Raw genomic sequence first — 22,500 nt, 5'->3', positions numbered from 1 at the left:
CGAAAGCCTTGTCAAACTATCCCTAGGCTCATAAAACTTTCCAACCTCTACCAAAGCCTTGTCAAACTATCCCTAGGCTCATAAAACTTTCCAACCTCTACCAAAGCCTTGTCAAACTATTCCTAGACTAATGAAACTACCCATGAACATACTAACACAACCTCAACGAAAGCCTTGTCAAATTATCCCTAGACTCATAAAACTACCCATGGACACACTAACACAACCTCTACGAAAGCCTTATAAAATGTGAGCGTATCAGCCTCGAAACGTTGGAGAATATGGGCTTTAGGATCCTTTTTACCTGGGATGAGAGGAACAACAACAACAACAACAACAGCAACAGCAGGAACACAGCAGTCAGAAGCAGGTGGAGGAGGAGGTGCCCTTGATGGCGGTCGTGTATCAGCTTGGAGCGCCTGTAAAGGGGGTGGGGGGGAGGTGGGGGGTGGGGGGGAGTGGTGAACGGAGGGGGAAGGTCAGGCCGGCTTGTATTGGAGAAAGGAGGGAGGGAGAGAGGGCCTAGCGGAAAGTAAGATAGGTGGTTCTCTCTCTCTCTCTCTCTCTCTCTCTCTCTCTCTCTCTCTCTCCACGCAATCTTTTATTATTTTTTTTTCTCCCTCCTTTCCACCCTTCTCTTTCATCCTCTTTTCCTCTCTACCCGCGCGCGTTCTTCTTTCATCATCACATCTCTCGCTCGCGTCTTTCCTCCTTGTTCTCCTTGTAAAAATCCTTGTCTTCTCTTGCCTTCCTTCCTACCCTTCCTTCACTTCTTTCGCCTTTGTCTTTCCTCGTGTGACTCTTCTTCCTCCTCTTCAGACCAACCATCCTCATCACCACCACCTTCACCACCCTTTACCTACACTGACCTTCCTTCCCTGCTGCTAATAGATGATGGGTAAGAAGAGACGGGAAAAAGAAAATATACCTGCGTGGGAAGTGGGGGATGGGAATGTTTTAGCTCCCAGAGGACGACAGGGGCGGGTGTTGTTCGCTTCCCTTCCCTCCGCTAATATGAAAAGAGTATTAGTGAGGCATATTTTCGTGTCTCTTCCCCTCCTGTCATCCACAAAGGGCCGCCCGCCTCCAGAGCGTCTTTTGGGAGCCCCTCCGAGCCTGTTGTGGTGATGCTGCCCTGCTTAGAGAGAGAGAGAGAGAGAGAGAGAGAGAGAGAGAGAGAGAGAGAGAGAGAGAGAGAGAGAGAGAGAGAGAGAGAGAGAGAGAGAGAGAGAGAGACTTAAATACATAGAAACATACATACATACAGACATAGTAGATGCATAGTACATACATGTATTCATAGATGCATATATACATACATATGAACATACGTTGATCTATATATATGCAGAGAGAGAGAGAGAGAGAGAGAGAGAGAGAGAGAGAGAGAGAGAGAGAGAGAGAGAGAGAGAGAGAGAGAGAGAGAGAGAGAGAGAGAGAGAGAGAGAGAGAGAGAGAGAGAGAGAGAGAGAGAGATCAAAGCCTCGCTCGCCCATACAAGGTTTGTAAAAAAAAAAAAAACTCCATCGTGTTAGTAACGTTTTGTATTCCAGAAAATACTTTTATTAATCTCTTCAAGGAAACATTTTATCATGAACCAAAAAAAAAAAAAAAAAAATTCTGACAAGTTTTTTTTCGACAATATTTTCCTTCCAAAAAAAAGAAAAAAAAAGAAAGCAGGAGAAACGGGCGAGGACGAAAAACACCACGGCCATTATCTCTTCCTTCTTTTTTCCCTTTGATGATATAATGATTAGAGTAGAAATACAGACGTTGACATCCATTGAGTACGTACATTTAATTAAGAGTATCAAGTGGTAACCAAGGAAACGGAGACTTCACTCTGGTAGTAGTAGTTGTTGTTTTGGGGGTTCCTACTATCGCTATGACTGACCTTATACGCCTAAACGTCAAAGTACTTATCCACTTGTATGTTGTATTTATTTTTTGGGGGGTGGTCGCAGGAGACACACACACACACACAAATACACACACACACACACACACGACCACCCGCTTGCTTGTTGTTGCTGTTGGTGGTGGTGGTGGTGGTGGTGGTGGCGGTGACGTGACAACCCTGCCGCGACCTTACATAAGAAACGGGAGTGTACAAAAAGGTGGTGCAAGAACGAGTCTTTACAAATTAGGGTCTTTGTTGTCTTTGGTCATGTAGGAGTGATTTTTTTTCTTGTTGGTTGGGTAAGGATTTTGTAGTGTTCTTTTTTATATCCTTTGGTGTATGTGTGTCTGTCATTCTTGGTCACTTTTCATATTAGTGTCGGATTCCTTTTCTGTCTGATTTACACACCATCGACTCTAAAACTGACCCGGATTTCTCTTGTTGGTATGGTTAGGATTTTATAGTTTTTAGTGTATATATATATATATATATAGATATATATATATATATATATATATATATATATATATATATATATATATATATATATATATATATATATTTACATCTTTTGTTTGTGGCTGGTAGGCTTGTTTTATTGGGGGTTGTAGTGTAGGGGGCCATGTGTTTTATAGTGGCGCCATCTTGCATTGGCTCATGCTGCCCTCCCGGAGCTCATCTTTAATCCTAGAATCTAGAGTCCGGGTTGATAGGTGGTCTTCTGGGCAGCATGTGGGTAGTTTTAAGCCACTCGGCGGCGGCTGAAAAATCCCAGCTTGGTGGCACCGGGCGGGGATTGAACTCGCGTCGTCCTGAACGCGGCGCCGTCACGCTGTCGACTCAACCACCACCTCCCCGTATATACTTCTCTGGTCACATATATTTCTTGGTCAATATAGTTTCTACACGTTTGCTTCGGGTCTTTTTTTCTGTATGATTTACACACCATCGAGTCGGAAACTGACCCTGATTGAACATGCACACACACACACACACACGCACACGAACCTAAACGCCTCCCCTCCTCCACCACACACCAAGCTGTACCTCAAAATCCGTCACTATGCATCTCCAAGCTCTTTCAGGGAGGGTAGGTACTGGCTGGCTGGCTGGTGAGCGCGAGTCCAGCACGAGATCGATCCATGGTGAATAACACACACACACACACACACACACGTACACACACACAGAAAGGACATCCCACCGTTTGAAATGTAATTAATTCCACACGGAGCTTTTCCCTCAGGCTCTTCAAAACAACAACGACACAGCAATAGTAATATTCTCACCAGTGTTACAATACAACTCCGCCTGCTTCAACACAACACCACAACCACCACAACAATCACCTCTCATATTTTTCCCTTTTTTCAATTATTTTCTATCATATTTCTCGTTTTACATCCAGTTCGTGTTTTTTTTTTATCTGATACCTCTCGTTTTCTTTTCCAATTCGTTTTTTTCTTATGTTTATTTCACTTTTTTTTTTTCTTATCAAACCCATTTTCTGTTGATTTTCTTGTCCTTTTTTTTTCGCTTTATTTTCCTGTACCTCCCTATGACCATTGCCATCACCACCCGTTCTTGTTTTTCATTCTGTCACTGGCCATTTGTAAGAAGAGTTAGGGGGTGGGGTGGCTCTCTCTGTCTCTTCCGTCTGTCTTTGTGGGATATGGCGGTCAGTAGCTCAGTCTCACCCTCTCCCCACTCCCTGACACACGCCCCCTCCGCTATCGCCTCGTTCTCACTCACTCTCGCCTGTTGGGTCGCGGGATGATTGCAGTGGGGAAAATTGATGAAAAAAATTATCGTGCGTTTTCCTCCTCCCGTGGCGTTGTGTTCTGAGCGCTTTCTGCCTTTTTTTTTTTGCATGAGAATGGCTTGGCTGGGCTGGGTAGGTAGGTGGGTGTGGATGGGTGTAGTGGGTGGATAGGTGGGTGGGTGGTTATTAGACTGCCCGACTGCTGCATGGGTGGGTGGGTGTGGGCGTGCATATTATTTTTTATCTTGGGTTGAAGTTTTCCTGAATGTGGGATTGAAATGTTCGTTATAAGTTCTTTGTGTGTGGGGGATTGGAGGGGGATTTATGCGCATGTGTGGTGGGTATGGGTGTGAGTGTGGGTGGATTTGGGGGAGGAGGGTGGTTAGAGGGATGTATAGGTGTGTGTGTGTGTGTGTGTGTGTGTGTGTGTGTGTGTGTGTGTTTGTTTGTATAGGTGTGCGGGTATGGTCATCAATGCCTTCCACCCCCTTCCAACCCCTTCCTACCTTCCTTTCCTTCCTGCTGCCGCTGCCGCTGCCACTATTGATTGCTCTGCCGCCTCGATGCGTCAAGACTTTCACCATAAAAACCCTCTGAGCACATAGTTGGGGGTCACCTACATGCGGATTGGTGGCTTCGTGTCCTGCTAGCTTCAACACCTCTACCTTTCATCCCCACCCACGCACCAGTCATATTGTGTGCGTGTGCGAGAGCGTGGTGATATATCATATGGCAATTGTGTTCCATGAGTGTCACCGTGTTGCCTTTGAGAAAATTGGTGTATGGCGTCTTGTTGCTGATTGCTGTTGTTATCGTTATCATTGGGGTCTTGTACTTCTGCTGTCACTCTCCCTCCTGTTGATAGCGTGGCTCCGTTAGTTGTTGTTACTGTTATCATAATTATCGTAATCTTGGCGCTACTGCCGTCCCTTCTCCTGTTGTTGCTAGTCTGCTTCCGTTAGTTGTTTCTGTTGTTATCGTAATTATCGGGGTCTGGGTGCTACTGCCGTCACGCTCCATCTTGGTAGCGCGGCGTCGTTAGTTAAGGATGACGGCGTGGAGGCCCATCAGGAGGACGAGCAGGGAGAGGATGTGGCCGAGTGAGGAGTTTGTGTAGGCGCTCTGACCCCCGTGTTGCATCGCCGCCGGGTGCTCGCCTGCGGGGAGGGACGCCTGTGTCAATACATGGGTAAATACAAGGGGGACGGAGACGAGGGAAAGGGGAAGGAGGAGGAGGAGGAGAAGGAGACGGGGAGAAAGAGACAGGGACGAGGAGGAGTAGGACAAGGAGACGGGAAGGCGGAGGAGGAGAAGGTGAATGAACTGAAGGAGGAGGAGGAGGAGAAAGAGGGGAAGGGAAGAGGCTGCGAGCTTTGAATAAGGAGGAGGGCGGTAGGAGGAGGGAGAGTACATGGAAGAAACTGTAGAATGAATGTAAAATAAGGAGGAGGAAGAGGAGGAATTGGAGGAGGAGGAGGATGAGAAGGAGGATCAGGGAGAAGAGGAGGGAGTGCATAAAAAAAACAATAAAAGAAGGAGAGTAAAAGAAAAACAGAAATAGGAGGAGGAGGAGGAGGAGGAGGAGGAAAGAGGAGGGACAGTAAAAGGAATAACAGAGGAAGATTAGAGTGAGACAGGGAGAAAAGGAAGTGAAGGAGAAGGAGGAGGAGGAGGAAGAGGAGAAGGAAGAGGAGGAGAAGGAGGCAGAACAGAAAGAGCTGACTTGTATTCTTCGTAGCTCAAAGGAGGAGGAGGATGAAGAGGAAGGTGAGTTGAAGGAAAAAAAAGAAGAAAAACAGGAAGAGGAAGAGGAAGAGGAAGCTGAAGGAACAGGAAGAAGAACAGCAGGAGGAGTAGAGAGAAAAGGCCTTGGAAGCGTACCAGGAAGACGAAGGAGTTTAACACGAGAACAAGAAGGAAGAGGAAGAAGAGGAGGAGGAAGGAGGCGCTTTATACATACATCGTAGACTCATAAACATCGTCTCAGGTGAGGCCATAACTTGGGATGAGAGTTTAGGACACTTTGAGGCATAAATATTCCATGAACTTAAGTGCGTCTGATTTACACGTTACCTTGTTAGACACAGTTTCGGGCCCAAATTACGTTAGGGGAATGCCTTTGGTAAATTTTGTGAGCCGGCGATAATTTGAACGGCGGGAGGAGAAGAATGTGTAAACTGCTTAAGGTTCCTGGGCTCGTGTGTGTGCGTGTGTGCGTGTGTGTGTGGTGATGGAGGGCTTTGCTGGAAGATTCTGCCGGAACTCGCTGCTTGCCAAGGAGAGAAGCAGGACAGGATGGAGGAATAATGAATACTGCCCTAGCTGAAAATTGAAGGAAAGTGTTGAAGGACAAGAGAGGGTGACCGAGGAAGATTTGGGTGGATTGTGTAAACGAGGACATGTGAGGCAGAAAACGTCAATGAACAAATAGTGGAAAACAAACCACAGTGAAGGAGATATAAAAAACAGAGACCCCGTTTAACTTGAGATCATAATGTTGAGAATAAGTACATGTGAGGCAGAAAACGTCAATGAACAAATAGTGGAAAACAAACCACAGTGAAGGAGATATAAAAAACAGAGACCCCGTTTAACTTGAGATCATACTGTTGAAAATAAGGACATGTAAGGCAAAAACGTTAGTGAACAAATAATACAAAGCAAATTACAGCGAAGGAGACTCATACACAAAAGAGATCTCCTCCGTTTAACTTGGGATCATAATGTTGAGAATAAGGTCAGTTTCCTCAGACGCTTCCTTCTCTCACATCAACAATATCCAAAGTAAAAAAAGAAAGGAGATTACCTCGGTTCTCATGAGGGTTTTTTAGGTTCGTGGCACAGAAAAAGGGTCACACTATCACCAGAGTCATAAAACTACCCATGGAAATGCCGTAAAGGAGATCAATCAGATTCTAATAAGTGTTTTTTTATGTTCGTGGCACGGAACCTTTACCAAACTGCCACCGCGGTCATAAAACTACTCATGGAAAGCCCTACGACTCCTACGAAAACCTTGTCAAATGGATGTACTTGGGTGCCGGAATGTTGAAGAATATGTCGGTTAGTCTTGACGGAGGTTACACGTATGGACTGCGTGAACCTTCGTGTATTAGACTCGTACCTCAATACTCTTCACTCCTTAGGCCAGTTCCACAGTGCGACACGGCGGGTTTGTAAGCTTCCAAACCAAAGACCAAAGACTACGGAAATTTCTTATATAGTGTTTGGTGTTGATGCAGAAGGTAACGAATTTGAGAAAAGTATACAGGAAATCTCATTAGTATCTGGTGGTGAGTAGAAAACTTGTTCAATTTGGAGAGCCTGGTTTGGGTGCTTACAATGACGCTGTGTTGGACTGTTTAAGTTGTCATTCTCGTAAAAGTAATCTGGCTTCCTTAAGAGAATGAGGAGGAAGACCAACGGCTAAAGAACAACATGAACAAGTCTAGAACGCGATGATGTTACAAGAAAACCGAGGGAGGTCTTTCGTTCTTCCCAATGTGACTTAAAGATGTTTTATGTTATCCTTGTTGAATAGTTAGAGGAGACGATCTGGAGACACAGACCAACGATTAAGCAACAATAAAAACAAGTCTACAACGCGATGATTTTACAAAGAAAATCGAGGAAGGTCTTTCGTTCTTCTCCAGTGATTGCTGGTTAATGCTGTTGTTATCCTTTGTATATAGACTTCTGGATGTTTTTGTTGTCCTTGTTATATAATTGGAGGAGATTTGTAGCCCTTACGAATCAGACTCACACTCAAACCTTATTCTTTCCTGCCAAGGTGAGGAAGTAGCTCCTGGAATTTGTTTGATCAAAGTTATCATATGGTTCGTTGGAATACCAGGAAGCACAGTAAAGCAGACCCATGCTCACATCTCATTCTCTCCTACGTCTTGTCGGTCGTGCACAAACAATAATAATATCACGTGCAATGCGTTCTCCCCTTTCATGATTGCTGGAGCACATTTTATTTTCTCTTTATTTTATGGCTCGTGAGAATACCAGCAACCGTCGTTAATTAGGTGCATACAGCTTATTCTTTTCCTGCGTCTTGTCGGTCATACTCGAACAGGCGATCTTACAATACCTCACGCCATACTGTTATTATCTTGTGTTTTTTCCCTTTATCTTTTTGCTAGTTTGAAGAAGACTGAAAGACGCATATGTACAGAGGGAGGAAAATTAATACCAGTGTCTTTTCAGATGGTTAGAAGAATTACAGGAAGATGAAAACACATAAGGAAAAAAAATCAGAGCATGTAAGAAAATAAAATCAAAGCGAGTGTTTTTTTGTATCTGTTTTCTTGGATTTAGAGGAACTGAAAACTGAGAGACATATACAGAGGAAAGGAAATTAATCTCAGTGTCTCTTCAGATGGTCAGGAGAAAGACGGGAAGGGGGAAAAAAAACACATAAGAAAATAAAATCAGAGCGAGTATTTCTTGTATATGTTCTCTTGGGTTTTTTGTCATCTTTTTGTGAGAGGGTTTGAAGACTGAGAGACACATATGCAGAGGGAAGGAAATTAATCTCAGTGTCTCTTCAGATGGTTGGGAGAAAGACAGGAAGGGATAAAAAACGACACCTAAAGAATACCATCAACGTGAGTGTATTCTTTCCTCACGGCCGGCTGGGAGAATACTCGGAAAACAAAGCGGGGATAAAGTCGAGACCGGCGCCACTCCATAAAGTTCAAAGTTGGAAAGGTCGTTTAGTTTCCTTCCCCTTTTGTGCCGTAAGTGTCTCGCAATCTCCCTTCCCTTTGAGCAGGCAGACAGTCTCTTTAAAAAGTTTACTCGTGTAGGGGCGAAAGGCGTGAAGATATTGCTTAACTTTTTGTATCAACACCCCGCGCCGCTTCCACCAACCAGCAAGACGCGCCACATTATATAGTTGTGGCGTGCTATGCTGCGCCACATCACACTTAGTTGTCACATCACTACGTCACATCACATTGCACCACACCATACATGATCAAACATTCAGCACGAAACGCTACAATCAACCTCGACAGCACATCACAACACCCTCTAAACATCGCCTTACCACGCACAATCAGTCCTTTCCCCCCACACACAACCTCACAATCACTGCCTTACGCTCCCCCCCCCCCCATCACCACCACCACCACTACTACCCACCGTTTAACACATGTACAGTCACGTTAGCGGAGGCGGCGTTGGAGGGGCTGCAGTCATAGCGGCCGGAGTCTGAGGGCCGCGCCTTCTGGATGAGCAGGGAGCTGGTCGTGAGGTCCCCCTTCTCCAGGATGACTGTGACCCCGCCGCGGCTTGAGTCATAACTGATGATCTGAGGGCGGGAGGAGAGAGGGAGAAACAGAGGATGAGTTATTAAGGGGACCAAGTCAATCAAGAGGCGAAGAAAATTATGTGGGGTGTTAATAAATGAGAGAACGGGATGAGGAATGAGTGGATGAGGGTAAATTTGAGTGAGGATGTGAGGGAAAGGTCAGAGAGGGTGGTTGATGGGTGAACGTGAGAAGGAAAGAAAGGAAAAGAGCAGAAAACACGGTCTTGTCAATTCGGTTTTCTTGAGCGTTTTTTTTTCGTTCATCGTACAGAAGCTTAGTCAGACTACCACTGGGGTCATACAACTAGCCCTGAAAATGCCCACAACTCCTACGAAAGCCTAGATCTAGACCGCGGCAGAGAATGAGTTGTTGATTGACGTACGTGAGAGGAGATGAAAGGGAAATGTCAGAATGAGTGGTTGGTGGGGACACGTTAAAAGGGAAGAGAGGAAAAGAGCAGAGACTGAGTGGTTGACGGAGTTACGTTAAAAAGGAAGAGAGGAAAAGAGCAGAGACTGAATGGTTGAAGGTTATATTTAAATTGGAAAAAGAGATAAAGAACAGAAAATAAGTGTCATAAGTCATATTTGAATCGGGAAGAAAAGAAAAGAGCAGAGAATGAATGGCTGAAAGTTACATTTAGATCAGAAAAGAGAGAGAAAGAAAAGACTCCATAAGTTTGAGGGTCATGTTTGAATAGGGAAGAGAGGAAATGTCAAGATAATGAGTGTTTGAAGGGAGTAAGAAGACATAGGATAAGACAAGACACGAGTGGTTGAGGTGTGGAAATACATACGAAGGCAAACTGTAGTGGCAAATGGAGAGCTGCAATTAATCAGGGGAAAGAAAAGGAATGAGCGGTTAAGGAAATGAATGGTTGAGGTGTGCATGTACATGGGAAGGCAAAGTGAAGTGATTAAAGGCAGCGAATGAATCAGGAGGAGAAAGAAAGGGAAGGAACGGTAAAGGAATGGCACGTGGTAATGAATCGAGGTGCTTGCAGTGTCGTGTGCCGAGGGGACGGTCCATAAGGGTTGGGTGTGAAAAGTTTTAATGAGCGTGACTTTTTATTACTTTTCTGCTGCCGATGAGAAGAAAGAGACGATTATTGGGGAAAGGATCTCGGAAAATAATGAAATGGAGATATCTTGTGCAATAATGTCGAGTCGAGTGGCGTAATTAGTGTAATTGTGATGACTCGGTTAATGTAGATGTAGGGCAAGAGAAAAGCTGTGGCGGGTGAGGATTCACTTAGTAAATTAGTTAATGTAGAAATGGTCGCATACGATATAAATATGTAGACTTTTGCATGCATGACTGAAGAGAAAAGAAATTTAAATGTGTATTAAAACCAAAATTATTTTTAAAAGGAAAAGAAAATACTGTATCTATAAAATGTTTGAGTAATATGAATGATTTGTAAAGCAATTTATATATGTGTAGGATATCACGTTCATTTTTATGGAGATAAATGAGTGAAATAATGTTCACGAGGGAAATATGGAGGTATAGATAACCTACGCAAAGCAGAAGTGATGAATAGTACGAAAGAAAATGCATTACATAATTAATTAATAAAAATTAATAGTATATATATATATATATATATATATATATATATATATATATATATATATATATATATATATATATATATATATATATATATATATATATATATATATATATATATATATATATATATATATATATATATATATATATATATATATATATATATATATATATATATATATATATATATATATATATATATATATATATATATATATATATATATATATATACATATAACTACAGATAAAAGGAAACAGTGGGAAAACATTGGTGGTATTGTGTTTTGGACAGAGGGAAGGAAGGAAAACTGAAAATATGGCGGCAGAAATTTTGTTATTGTGGTCACGGAGAAGCGGCGGGAGGGAGGGCGGAGCGTGGCCGGGGAGGGAAGCGGCGGAGGGATCGCTTTGGCTTGAGGGGGAGGAGGAGGGGAGGAGAATGACCAGGGATAGGAATGGAGGGCAGGAGGTAAAGACTAGTCCTTAAACCGGAGGGGTGGGGGTAAAGGGAGGAGTGTTACGAGGGCCAGCGATAAAAGCGATGAGGTAATTTTTTTGGGAAGAATGAGAGTACAAGGGAGAGGCGAACGTGTCGACTAATGTAAAGGAGAGCGTGAAGGTGTCGTGGATAGATGAACAGATAGCGTGTTGGCTGAGATAGACAGGGAAGTGATGAAGGTGGAGGGAGGAGTGTGGCTGTGAGAAATGGAAGGACGGAGGAAGGGAGGGAAATGATGAAGGGGGAATAGACTGAGGGGAAACTATAAAGGAGGATTAGATTGGATGGGGAAGAGAAGGGGAATGAGACAAGGGTAGGGTAGGGGAGGTAAGGGTCAGGTACCAGGTTATTGTCGGTTAACTTTAACAACTGGAATACTAATGGAGGATTTAGTTAGAGAGTGAAGTGAGGGAGGAAGGAAAGACATGGAGGAGGCAAGAGTGGAGTAGATAAGGAGCAGGAGACAGTGAGGCAGGAGGATTTATAAGTGGAGTACCTTGTTTTTCTCATGTATCTTCAACAATTGGAGTAGTGGAGTGTTTTGTAAGTAGGGGAAAGGAATATAGTGAAAGAAGTGGGACAGAGAGTTAAACATTTAATATCTTGTTTCCGTCATATACCATCAACATTTAGAAAAGTGGAGAAGCCTTGTGAGGGAAAGGAGTATGATGAAAAAAATGAAACAAAGAGAGAGGAAGGATTAGATTACACTGCTATCGCCGAGAAACTAAAATATCTGGAAAAATATAGTCTTTAGCGTAGGAAAAGGAGAAGAGGGTATAGAATGAGTGAAGGATAGAAGACAAAGGAGAGGGACAAGAAAGCAATAGAAAGAAGCAAGTTAGGAAAAAGTAGACATAGAGAAATTATAAATAAAATCACAGTATTGGGTTTAGCGAGGAAAAGAAAAAGAAGAGAAGGAAATGAAGGAGGGAGATAGGAAAGTTAAGCCAGAAGTGGAAGAATACCTCGCTACTGTAGTTAGTGAAGAAAAGAGAGATAAGGAAAGAAGTGAGGGAGGGAGGAGGTGAGTTGTACCTTGTTGTTGTTGTTGTTAGTGTAGGAAATTGAGTTTGAGGGGGAGAAGTTAGTAGAATGTTCAGTGATGGTGTGTGTTTGTTTGTGGGGGGTGTTAGTGTTTGTGTTTGTGTGTGTGTGTGAGAGAGAGAGAGAGAGAGAGAGAGAGAGAGAGAGAGAGAGAGAGAGAGAGAGAGAGAGAGAGAGAGAGAGAGAGAGAGAGAGAGAGAGAGAGAGAGAGAGAGAGAGAGAGAGAGAGAGAGATAGAGAGAGAGAGAGAGAGAGAGAGAGAGACGTATAGATAGGTAGACAGTGAGAGAGAGAGAGAGAGAGAGAGAGAGAGAGAGAGAGAGAGAGAGAGAGAGAGAGAGAGAGAGAGAGAGAGAGAGAGAGAGAGAGAGAGAGAGAGAGAGAGAGAGAGAGAGAGAGAGAGAGAGAGAGAGAGAGAGAGAGAGAGAGAGAGAGAGAGAGAGAGAGAGAGAGAGAGAGAGAGAGAGAGAGAGAGAACTATATATCTAATTTACCGACTGATTAATTATCTAAATGACACTGACTGACTGACTGACTAACTGACTGACTGACTGACCTATCGACTGACCGACTGCCTGACCATCCACCACCCAGACCCTCGCCGTAATGAGGAGCAGCCAAGACCCGTGACGGTGATGCAAGAGGCGTCCATCACAGCGACTACCCGTCCGTCCCTTCCCTCACCTTCATCTTCCCGGCACTCCATCTTCCCAGGACGCTCATAAAGTGCTAATTCCCGTCCCCGCTCCCGGCCAAATGATTTCCCTAATATTATGTAAATGCGACGGAGACTCTCGGCGAAGTAACGTACGAGTGGCAGCTCCTCTTAATTGTTATAAGGAGTATTACCTCGTCGTTGTAGGCCACTAAATCTCTCGCTCTCTCTCTGTGTGTGTGTGGGTGTGAGGGAGGGGAGACGAGGAGAGGAAGCGAGATGACGGCAGTGAAGAGGAGAGAAGAGGATTGGAAAGGAGAGTAAAGGGGGAGAAGAAAGGGAAGGAAAGGCAGGGAAGGATTTACGATCACGGGAACAGGAAGGAAGGAAGGAGGAGAAAGAAAAGTAAAGAGAGAGAGAGAGAGAGAGAGAGAGAGAGAGAGAGAGAGAGAGAGAGAGAGAGAGAGAGAGAGAGAGAGAGAGAGAGAGAGAGAGAGAGAGAGAGAGAGAGACGAGACGAGAGAGACGAGAGAGACGAGAGAGACGAGAGACGAGAGACGATGGGGACGGGAGTAGGGGTCGAAATAGCATACCTTGTTGTTGTGGTTCCAGTAGATGAAGTCAGGCGGCTCGGGGCTGTACTCCACCAGGCAGGTCAGGTTGATGGTGGAGCCCGTGTTGATGTGCATGTCTGGGCCGCCGAGGATGTGCGTGAGCGGCTCTGGGGGGAGGTAGGAAAAACAGGACTAAATTCTTTACCCCTTCAATGCGGATTTCCTACAGTTAGACCTCACCAAGCTACTGGAATGGAGCTAAAAGTGGCTGTTACAATTCAGTGAAGAAAAATGTAAAGTCCTGCACCATGTGAGGGGATATCCAGCACACCAATACCATATGGGAAACACTCCACTATCCACCGCTGAGGCAGAGAAAGACCTGGGAGTGTAATGTTACCAGGCTACCAGGGAAGGCCAAATCCGTGCCAATCGCAGCGGACGGGTTAAACCTTTCGGAACTCAAACTCACATATTTGACAAGGCTTTCGTAGGAGTTTGGGCCTCTCCAGGGGTAGTTTTATGACCCAGGTGGTAGTTTGACCTTTATTCTGCTCCATAAGCCTAAATAAACACTCGCTTCACCTTTCGGAACTCAAACTCACATATTTGACAAGGCTTTCGTAGGAGTTCAAAGCATTCCCATTGGTAGTTTTATGACCCAGGTGGTAGTTTGACCTTTCTTCTGTACCATAAACCTAAATAAACACTCATTTGAACCCGACTGACCTTCTCTTTGGCCTTTGGAGATAGTTGATGTGAGAGGCGGTGGGGTCTGTGAATACCAACCTTATAGACCTTTCTTAAACGCTTTTGGCTCTCACAATAAATATTTTCAAAGGCCAAACAGGGGATTAACCGGGTTCTCATGACTGTATTTTTACAATCATGGTACTGTCGGATTATCAAACTGAAATGCTCAACCCGTGTGCTTGGACGCCGAAATGTTTTAAGAATATGACCCTCAGACCCTTAATCTCAAGCGCTTTCGGCTCTCATAACATAAATTCTAATGAGTGTTTTTCACGGTTCATGGTGCAGAAGCCTTGTCCAACTATCCCTAGGCTCATTAAACTACCCATGGAAATTCTTATAACATCCTCGACCATAGCCTGACCAAATTCGGGTGTGATAGCCCGGAAATGTGTGAGAATGTTAGCCTAAAGTTTACGTGACAAGGCTCTGACGTCCACATGACAAGCTCTCCCTTCCTAGGCCATTCCTTTGGTGTCAGTTCCAGCAATATCAACATGTCAGGCCTTACGAGCTTTCTGCGAACCACTTCTACATGTTAATAGCAACTGTCAGCTTATTAACTTTTCCCTTTCGTAACAGCAGGGCGCAAATTGGGAGATGAAAGCGGGATTGGCAAGTGACGTGTGTGGCTTATTATGTAACTAAGGAAGGAACCGTTTGATAAAGCTGCCGATGGTTTGTGAACTGATAATACTTATAGTTATTATCTTTCCTATATAGCATGGCGCATATAGGGAAATAAAGAAGGGGATTGCGAAGTGAAGTATGTGGATTATAACTGAGGAAAAAACTGTGTAAAAGCTGCCGTTTGTTTGTGAGTTGTATGACTCGATTTACCTCCCTCCTCCTCCTCTTTCCTCCATCTCTTTCCTCCTCCTCCTCCTCCTCTCTTTCTTTCCTCCAACTTTTTTGATGCCACACAACATAATTAGTGTGTGTGTAAAACGATGTAAAAGCCTCCGTTGGTTTGTGAGTTGATAATACCTTTGCTAACTCACTTTTCTTTTTAGTAATAGCATGGAGCAAGTAAGGAATTGGGAAGCGAAGTATATGGAATGTAACCAGAGAGAAAACTGTTTATGAGCACCCGCTGGTTTCTGAGCTTATATTAACCCGGTAACAGCAGGGATCATGTTTCTTAATGGTCCCTCTAAGCGAGAAAAATGAGAAAAAATCATCACTAACACAAACCATTTCATAATATATATCAAAGCATTTGTGATCATCTTATGTATCTTCTGTTTTTGGGGTTTATATCATGGCACAAATTTGGCCCGTTGCTGCTACACGGTAAAGCCACAAATTTGGCCCGTCGCTGCTACACGGTAAAGCCACAAATTTGGCCCGTCGCTGCTACACGGTAAAGCCACAAATTTGGCCCGTCGCTGCTACACGGTAAAGCCACAAATTTGGCCCGTCGCTGCTACACGGTAAAGCCACAAATTTGGCCCGTCGCTGCTACACGGTAAATCCACAAATTTGGCCAGTCGCTGCTACACGGTAAAGCCACAAATTTGGCCCGTCGCTGCTACACGGTAAAGCCACAAATTTGGCCCGTCGCTGCTACACGGTAAAGCCACAAATTTGGCCCGTTGCTGCTACCGGGTTAACTGACGTCTCTTGGTAATGGAGAGCTTGGAGTACGGCCTCAGGTGTAGGAAGCGTTCGTCAGTCTGTATATATCATGTTCCAGTTAGTCCCGGAAAAAGAAACCCGACGGGAATATTCAGACGAGGGTTATAAGTGAATTAATGTCACAATAGAATTTCATTATCTCATTATTTTGACCGTATTTCATTTTCATATCTCAGTTAATTTTTCGTAGCGTATTGTCTTTTATATACGTAGAAATGGAAGGGTGCTGATAAATTAGTGAACATGTCCCCCACTCAAGGCCAAGCAGTGATGGTGTGGAAATTGATTTGGGCACTGCTTGTATGGGATATGGGTACGGTGTTTAAAAGGATAGGTACTCGTGTGTAAGGGATGGGAACTGTGTAGAAGGGATGGGAACTGCGTGTATAAGGATTGGATACTGTTTTTATGGGGATGTGGGTACTTCTTGTATGGGCCTTGAGTACTGCTTATAAGGGATAGGTACTGCGGGTAAGGGGTGGGTACTACGTGTATAAGAGATGAGTACTGCGTTTATAAGGAATGAGTATTGCTTGCATGAGGTATGAGTATTGCTTGTATGAGGTATGGGTAGAGCTTAGTATGGGATATGGGTACTGAGTTTATAAGGAATGGGTACTGCTTTATATGAGGTATGGGTACTGCTTTGTATGGGATATGGGTACTGCGTTTATAAGGAATGGTTGCTGCTTTGTATATTATAAGGGATTATGGGTTATGGGTACTGAGTTTATAAGGAATAGGTACTGCTTTGTATAGGTATGGGTACTAAGTTAAGAGGAATGGGTGCAGCTTGTATGAGAGGTATGGGGACTTCTTGCATGGGTTGAGGGTACTGCTTTTATGTGGGATGTTTGCTGCGTGTTTGAGATCTAGGATTTGTGCGTAAGGAAAAGGGTAAACTTGCATTCATCTCCTTCCTCTGATGTTCTAGCGTGATGAATTTATTAACTCTTTTAGACGCTGTTACTTTAGAGTTTAGTGAATGTATCTGAGTGAAGGTATTATTGTTAGTGTTATTTTTTTTTATTATTTAACTTGGTCGTCATTGTTACTGTTTTTCTGCTCTTGCTCCTCCTCCTCCTCCTCCTACTCCTCCTCCTCCTGCTCCTCCTCCTCCTCCTCCTCCTCCTCCTCCTCCTCCTCCTCCTTTGTTGTGCTTGTTTATGCCACATTTTTACACACCATAGCAGCGAGGCAACACAACAATGAACAGGAAGACAAGCATGGCGAGGGAAACACGCACACACACACACACACACACACACACACACACACACACACACACACACACACACACGCACAAACGCACACGCACACGCACGAACACTTACTGACGACGGTGAGGCGTATGAAGTGGGAAATTGGAGGCGTCGTGGAGACCTGACACTCGTACACCCCAGAGTCTCGCGTCTGTGGGGGAGAGAGAGAGAGAGAGGAGTGGTTAGTGTTGGTGGAGGAGGAGGAGGAGGAGGAGGTGGAGAGATAAAAAGACGAAAGAGAATAAATGATGAAAAAATAAAAGGAGGAAAGTAATATAAGAAGGACGAATTAGAAGAAAAATAAAAGAAGAAAATAAGGAATAGGGAAGAAAAGATGCATGTGGGAGGAGGAGGAGGAGGAGGAGGAGGAGGCGGAGGAGGGCAAAGGAAATGGAAGGGAAAAAAAGAGAACTGAGGACGAATAAAAAAAAAAAAAACTAAAAGAAGAAAAAGAGGAACAAGGAAGTAAAGATGCATATGGAATGAAAGAAGAGGAGGAGGAGGAGGAGGAGGAGGAGGAGGAGGAGGAAAATAATAATACCAAAAAAATAAAGAAAAATAGGAATAGGGAATAAAAGATACGTTGGAAATGAGTGAGCGGGTCGAGGAGGAGGAGGAGGAGGAGGAGAAAAAGGAAGGAAACAGAGAAGTGATTGATGGAGAGTGATGGAAGAGAGGGAGGTAGTGGAGGCAGTGTACAAAGGAGAGGGTAAATAAATAAAAGAAAGGTGGAACTGATTATTATAGTGGATTTTATAATGAAGTTGAAGTTGATTTAGTAAAAGAATGTTAAAAAGATGTTGGGACGTGGATTCTATATTGTTCTAACCTGATGGAGTTTCGGGAAGGATGGGGAGGAGAAATTGAAGGGGAAGGGAGGGCAAATTAGAGGAGGGTAGACTGGTTGAATATGGGATTATCAATGGTTAAGTTAGAGAGAATTGGGATTAAGGAGGGGAAGAAAGAAGACATTTTTAAAGCATGATAACGGAAAGGAGTCATTAAGAGAGGCATAACATCACTCTAGGACAAATTAGAGGAGGGTAGAGTAGTTGAATATGGGATTATTAATGATTAAGCTATAGAGAATTGAGACTACGGAAAAGAAAGAAAGAAGAAAATTTTAAAGCATGAGAGGGGAAAGGGAGTCGTTAAGAGAGGCATAACAGCGCACTAGGGCAAATTAGAGGAGGGTAGAGTAGTTGAATATGGGATTATTAATGATTAAGTTATAGAGAATTGTGATTACGGAGAAGAAAGAAAGAAGAAAATGTTTAACCATGATAAGGGAAGGGAGTCGTTAAGAAAAGCATAACAGCACTCTTGGACAAATTAGAGGAGGGTAGAGTAATTGAATATGGGGTTAATGGTTAAGTTATAGAGAATTGGGATTCCGGAAAAGGAAAAGATAAGAAAATTTTAAAGCATGAAAGGGGAAGGCAGTCGTTAAGAGAAGCATAACAGCGCACTAGAACAAATTAAAGGAGGGTAGACTGGTTGACTATGGGATTAATGGTTAAGTTATAGAGAATTGTGATTACGGAGAAGAAAGAAAGAAGAAAATGTTTAACCATGATAGGGGAAGGGAGTCGTTAAGATAAGCATAACAGCACTCTTGGACAAATTAGAGGAGGGTAGAGTAATTGAATATGGGGTTAATGGTTAAGTTATAGAGAATTGGGATTACGGAGAAGAAATAAAGGAGAAAATTTGAAAGCATGATAGGGGAAGGGAGTCGTTAAGAGAAGCATAACAGCACTCTTGGACAAATTAGAGGAGGGTAGAGTAGTTGAATATGGGATTATTAATGGTTAAGTTATAGAGGATTGGGATTAAGGAGAAGAAATAAAGAAGAAAATGTTAAACCATGATAGGGGAAGGGAGTCGTTAAGAGAAGCATAACAGCACTCTTGGACAAATTAGAGGAGGGTAGAGTAGTTGAATATGGGGTTAATGGTTAAGTTATAGAGGATTGGGATTAAGGAGAAGAAATAAAGGAGAAAATTTGAAAGCATGATAGGGGAAAGGAGTTGTTATGGGAGGTATAACTGTGCACTAGGACAAATTAGAGGAGGGTAGAGTGGTGGAAAATGAGATTAATGGTTAAGTTATAGAGGATCTGGCCTACCGAGAAGAAAGAAAGGAGAACATTTTAAAGTATGATCCGTTAGTCGCTATAGTGCATGTATATATATATGTATGTATGTATGTAATATTCATGTATGTATGTATGTATGTAATATTCATGTATGTATGTATGTTTTTCTAAAGTCATCACCAATTCCAAAAACTTTTCCATGCATTTTCTAGTCTAAACATTTTTTAACAAGTTACGATACATATTGGAACGTGCGCGCGCGAGAAAGAGAGCCAGAGAGCGTCATATTACAAGTTTATGCCAAAGTTTTGAAAGTCATCGTTTGCCCCGCGTATCTCTCGATTACTTTGGGGCAGGTGTACGCTTGGGGCTGGAAATCAACGTACACTCAAACAGGACGTGGAAAAAAATGGTGTAAGAAGGGAATAGCGAATACTTTAGACTTTAGAGAGAGGAACGAAGTGAGAAGGGCGGCAATGTAGCAAGCAAAAGATGGGTTAAGTTTACATGAATAGGAGGGGGCTTCGTGGTGCAGTGGTTAGCACACTCGCCTCACAACCGAGAGCGCCCAGGTTCGATTCCAGGGTGGAGTGGAAAAACTTGGGCGGCTTTTCCGATACCCTACGCCCCTGTCCACCCAGCAGTGAATGGGTACCAGGTATTAATCGGGGGTTGTGTCCCGTCTCCTGGGATCTGTTCCTTTCTCCTATAATTCCTTCCCCTTCTGTCTCGCTTCGGCATATGACCACAGATGTTGCGCCGACTAAACGAAACTTTCCAACTTACATCAATAGGAGTATACACTCAAATGGATTGAGATGGAAGTGGCACAAGAAGGAAACAACGAATACCTTAAAGAGAGAAACGCATTGGAATGAGAAGGGGCGGTAAGGCAAGGTAGCAAGCATGAGAGATAGAGGAGTTACATTCAAATCAATATGCACTTAAATGAACAGGGAATAAGGTAGCGTAAGAAGGAAATATCGAATACCTTAGAGAGAGGAGCGAAGTGGAGTGAGAAGGGGCGGTAAGGCAAGGTAGCAAGCATAAGAGATAGTTGAGTTACATTTAAATCAATATGCACTTTAATGAACAGGGAATAAGGTAGCATAAGGAAAAATCGAATACCTTAGAGAGAGTAACGCATTGGAATGAGAAGGGGCGGTAAGGCAAGGTAGCAAGCATAAGAGATAGTTGAGTTACATTTAAATCAATATGCACTTAAATGAACAGGGAATAAGGCAGCGTAAGAAGGAAATTTCGAATACCTTAGAGAGAGAAACGCATTGGAGTGAGCAAGGTACGGTATTATGCATGGGAGGAGGTGTGTTATGTGTTTATATCAATACGCACTTAAATAAACACGGAATAAGGTAGCGATAGATGGAAATAACAAACACCATAGAGAGAGAGAGAGAGGAACGAAGGGGGAACAGCTACAAGATAACAAGCATAAGATAGGGTGCGTTATGTGTAAACCAACGTACGCTTAAATAAATACGTAGGAGAGTGACGCTAGAAGGAAACAGCGAATACCAGAGACGAGCGAAATGGGAAGGGCTTTAAGGTTGCAAGGATACGATTAAGCTCCTTACGTTTATATCAATGTACGGTACAGTAGATAGGCAAGAAAGATGCGCTTCAAGAGGGAAATAACCGAGTGTGGGAGAACAGGGAGAGGAGAGGCAGGACGCGTAAGATGGGTGAGATACAGCGTTCCGTCGGAGAATTAGAGGAATATAGGGGAGGTTAGTGAAGGCATCGGGGCGAGGAAGTGTGTGTGCTTGGGGAGAGTTATGGGTCGGAGAGAGGGCGAGGGAAGCTAATAGTGAGGAGCGGTGGAGGAGTGGCGATGGTGGTGATGATGATGGTGGTGGTGATGAAGGGAAGGAAGGAGATGAAGGTGAGATAGGATGGTGGTGGTAACTAGTATTCTTTTTTTTCTTTTCACTTTCAAAAAATAAAAAAAGAGCAGAAAAGAAAATTAAAAGCAGAGGAAAGCGAAGGAAAGAAAAAGGGAAGAGGAGGAGAGAAAAAAAGGGAGAGAAATGAGGAAAAGAGAAAAGAGTGGAGACGAAAAGAAGAGAAAAGAGAAGATGAGATGATAAGTGAAGATAAGAGAGAGAGAGAGAGAGAGAGAGAGAGAGAGAGAGAGAGAGAGAGAGAGAGAGAGAGAGAGAGAGAGAGAGAGAGAGAGAGAGAGAGAGAGAGAGAGAGAGAGAGAGAGAGAGAGTAATTAATTTTCTCTCTAAATTACATGCACTTTCAACTTCTTTTTTCTTTTAACCATAACGGCAGAGCGATGTGAAAATTAAAATTATAACGAGGTCACTAAATTATTCGGGAAATACATAGCGCAGGGATTTGTTTTATAGCCGTGGGAAGAGAGAGAGAGAGAGAGAGAGAGAGAGAGAGAGAGAGAGAGAGAGAGAGAGAGGGAGAGGGAGAGGGAGAGAAGAGAGAGGATTCAGAATGATGTAAAAGAAAAACTGACAGATACATCAAACAAACAAAACAAACAAACAAATACAAACAAAGAGGTGGACACAAAACAAACAAACAGGTAAAGGAAAAAATAATTGGAAGAGGAAGAGACAGAACGTAGAAAATAAACTAATAATTATAGACAGACACGCAAACAGACAGACTAAAATGAGGAAATAGCAAGAGAGATATAAAGAAAGACAGAGACAGACAGATAATGAAAGACTAACAAACAGAGACAGATGGATAAATAGACAGATAGAACAATAAAAAAGAAGACGGATAGAAGAGAAACTAATAAAGAGATATACAGGCAAATAGACAGACTAAAATGAGGGAATGACCAGATATATATAGATAGACAGAGACATGCATAAAGAGACAGCCTTACAGATGGATAGATTTATAGGTTTGTAGAACGATGTAAAAAAATAGAAAAGATACTAATAAAAGACAGGGAAATAGACAGACTAAAATGACGGAAAGAAAAGAGATATATGAAGAGAAACAGACAAAGACGAACATAAAAATACAGGCTCACAGACAGATAGATAGATAGATAAATAGACAGAAATAAAGACGTAGAATTATTAATATCCCCGAATTATTAATATCCTCGCTCTACACTTTTCGTTTTTTCACCTTAATAATAATAGCGCCGTGGGATGAAAACTGAAATTATAACAGCCGTTCAGTGTAATATTTTTCTGTTAGATGGCATGTTCGTGGAATTGTTGTATAGCCGCGAAAATTAATAAAATAGAACGAGGGAGGGAGGGGGAGAAGAGAGAGAGAGAGAGAGAGAGAGAGAGAGAGAGAGAGAGAGAGAGAGAGAGAGAGAGAGAGAGAGAGAGAGAGAGAGAGAGAGAGAGTAAAATATATATCACGAGTAGGTAATATACACAAACAGACATAAAAATAGATAAGAAAAAGGAATAGGAAGACAGAGG

General features: G+C 43.1%; 1 protein-coding gene across 5 annotated transcripts in view; it reads right to left on the bottom strand.

Moving 5' to 3' along the window:
* Positions 1-3,912: 3,912 nt before the first annotated feature.
* The window catches only part of LOC127009518 (hemicentin-2-like), a 124,827-nt gene continuing 106,239 nt past the window's right edge, over positions 3,913-22,500 (bottom strand). For all 5 annotated transcript variants that reach the window (XM_050882637.1, XM_050882634.1, XM_050882635.1 and 2 more), the window contains 4 exons: positions 17,041-17,119; positions 13,355-13,482; positions 8,814-8,982; positions 3,913-4,819 (listed from right to left, as the gene is read on the bottom strand). In XM_050882637.1, coding sequence (XP_050738594.1) covers positions 4,701-4,819; positions 8,814-8,982; positions 13,355-13,482; positions 17,041-17,119 — 495 coding nt within the window. In that variant the 3' untranslated portion in view covers positions 3,913-4,700. The remainder of the gene's footprint in view (positions 4,820-8,813; positions 8,983-13,354; positions 13,483-17,040; positions 17,120-22,500) is intronic.

This window comes from Eriocheir sinensis, chromosome 41, assembly GCF_024679095.1.
Source record: "Eriocheir sinensis breed Jianghai 21 chromosome 41, ASM2467909v1, whole genome shotgun sequence".
Lineage (NCBI taxonomy): Eukaryota > Metazoa > Arthropoda > Malacostraca > Decapoda > Varunidae > Eriocheir > Eriocheir sinensis.
Note: the sequence above shows the minus strand (reverse complement) of the source record. Positions and strands in the feature narration are given on the sequence as shown.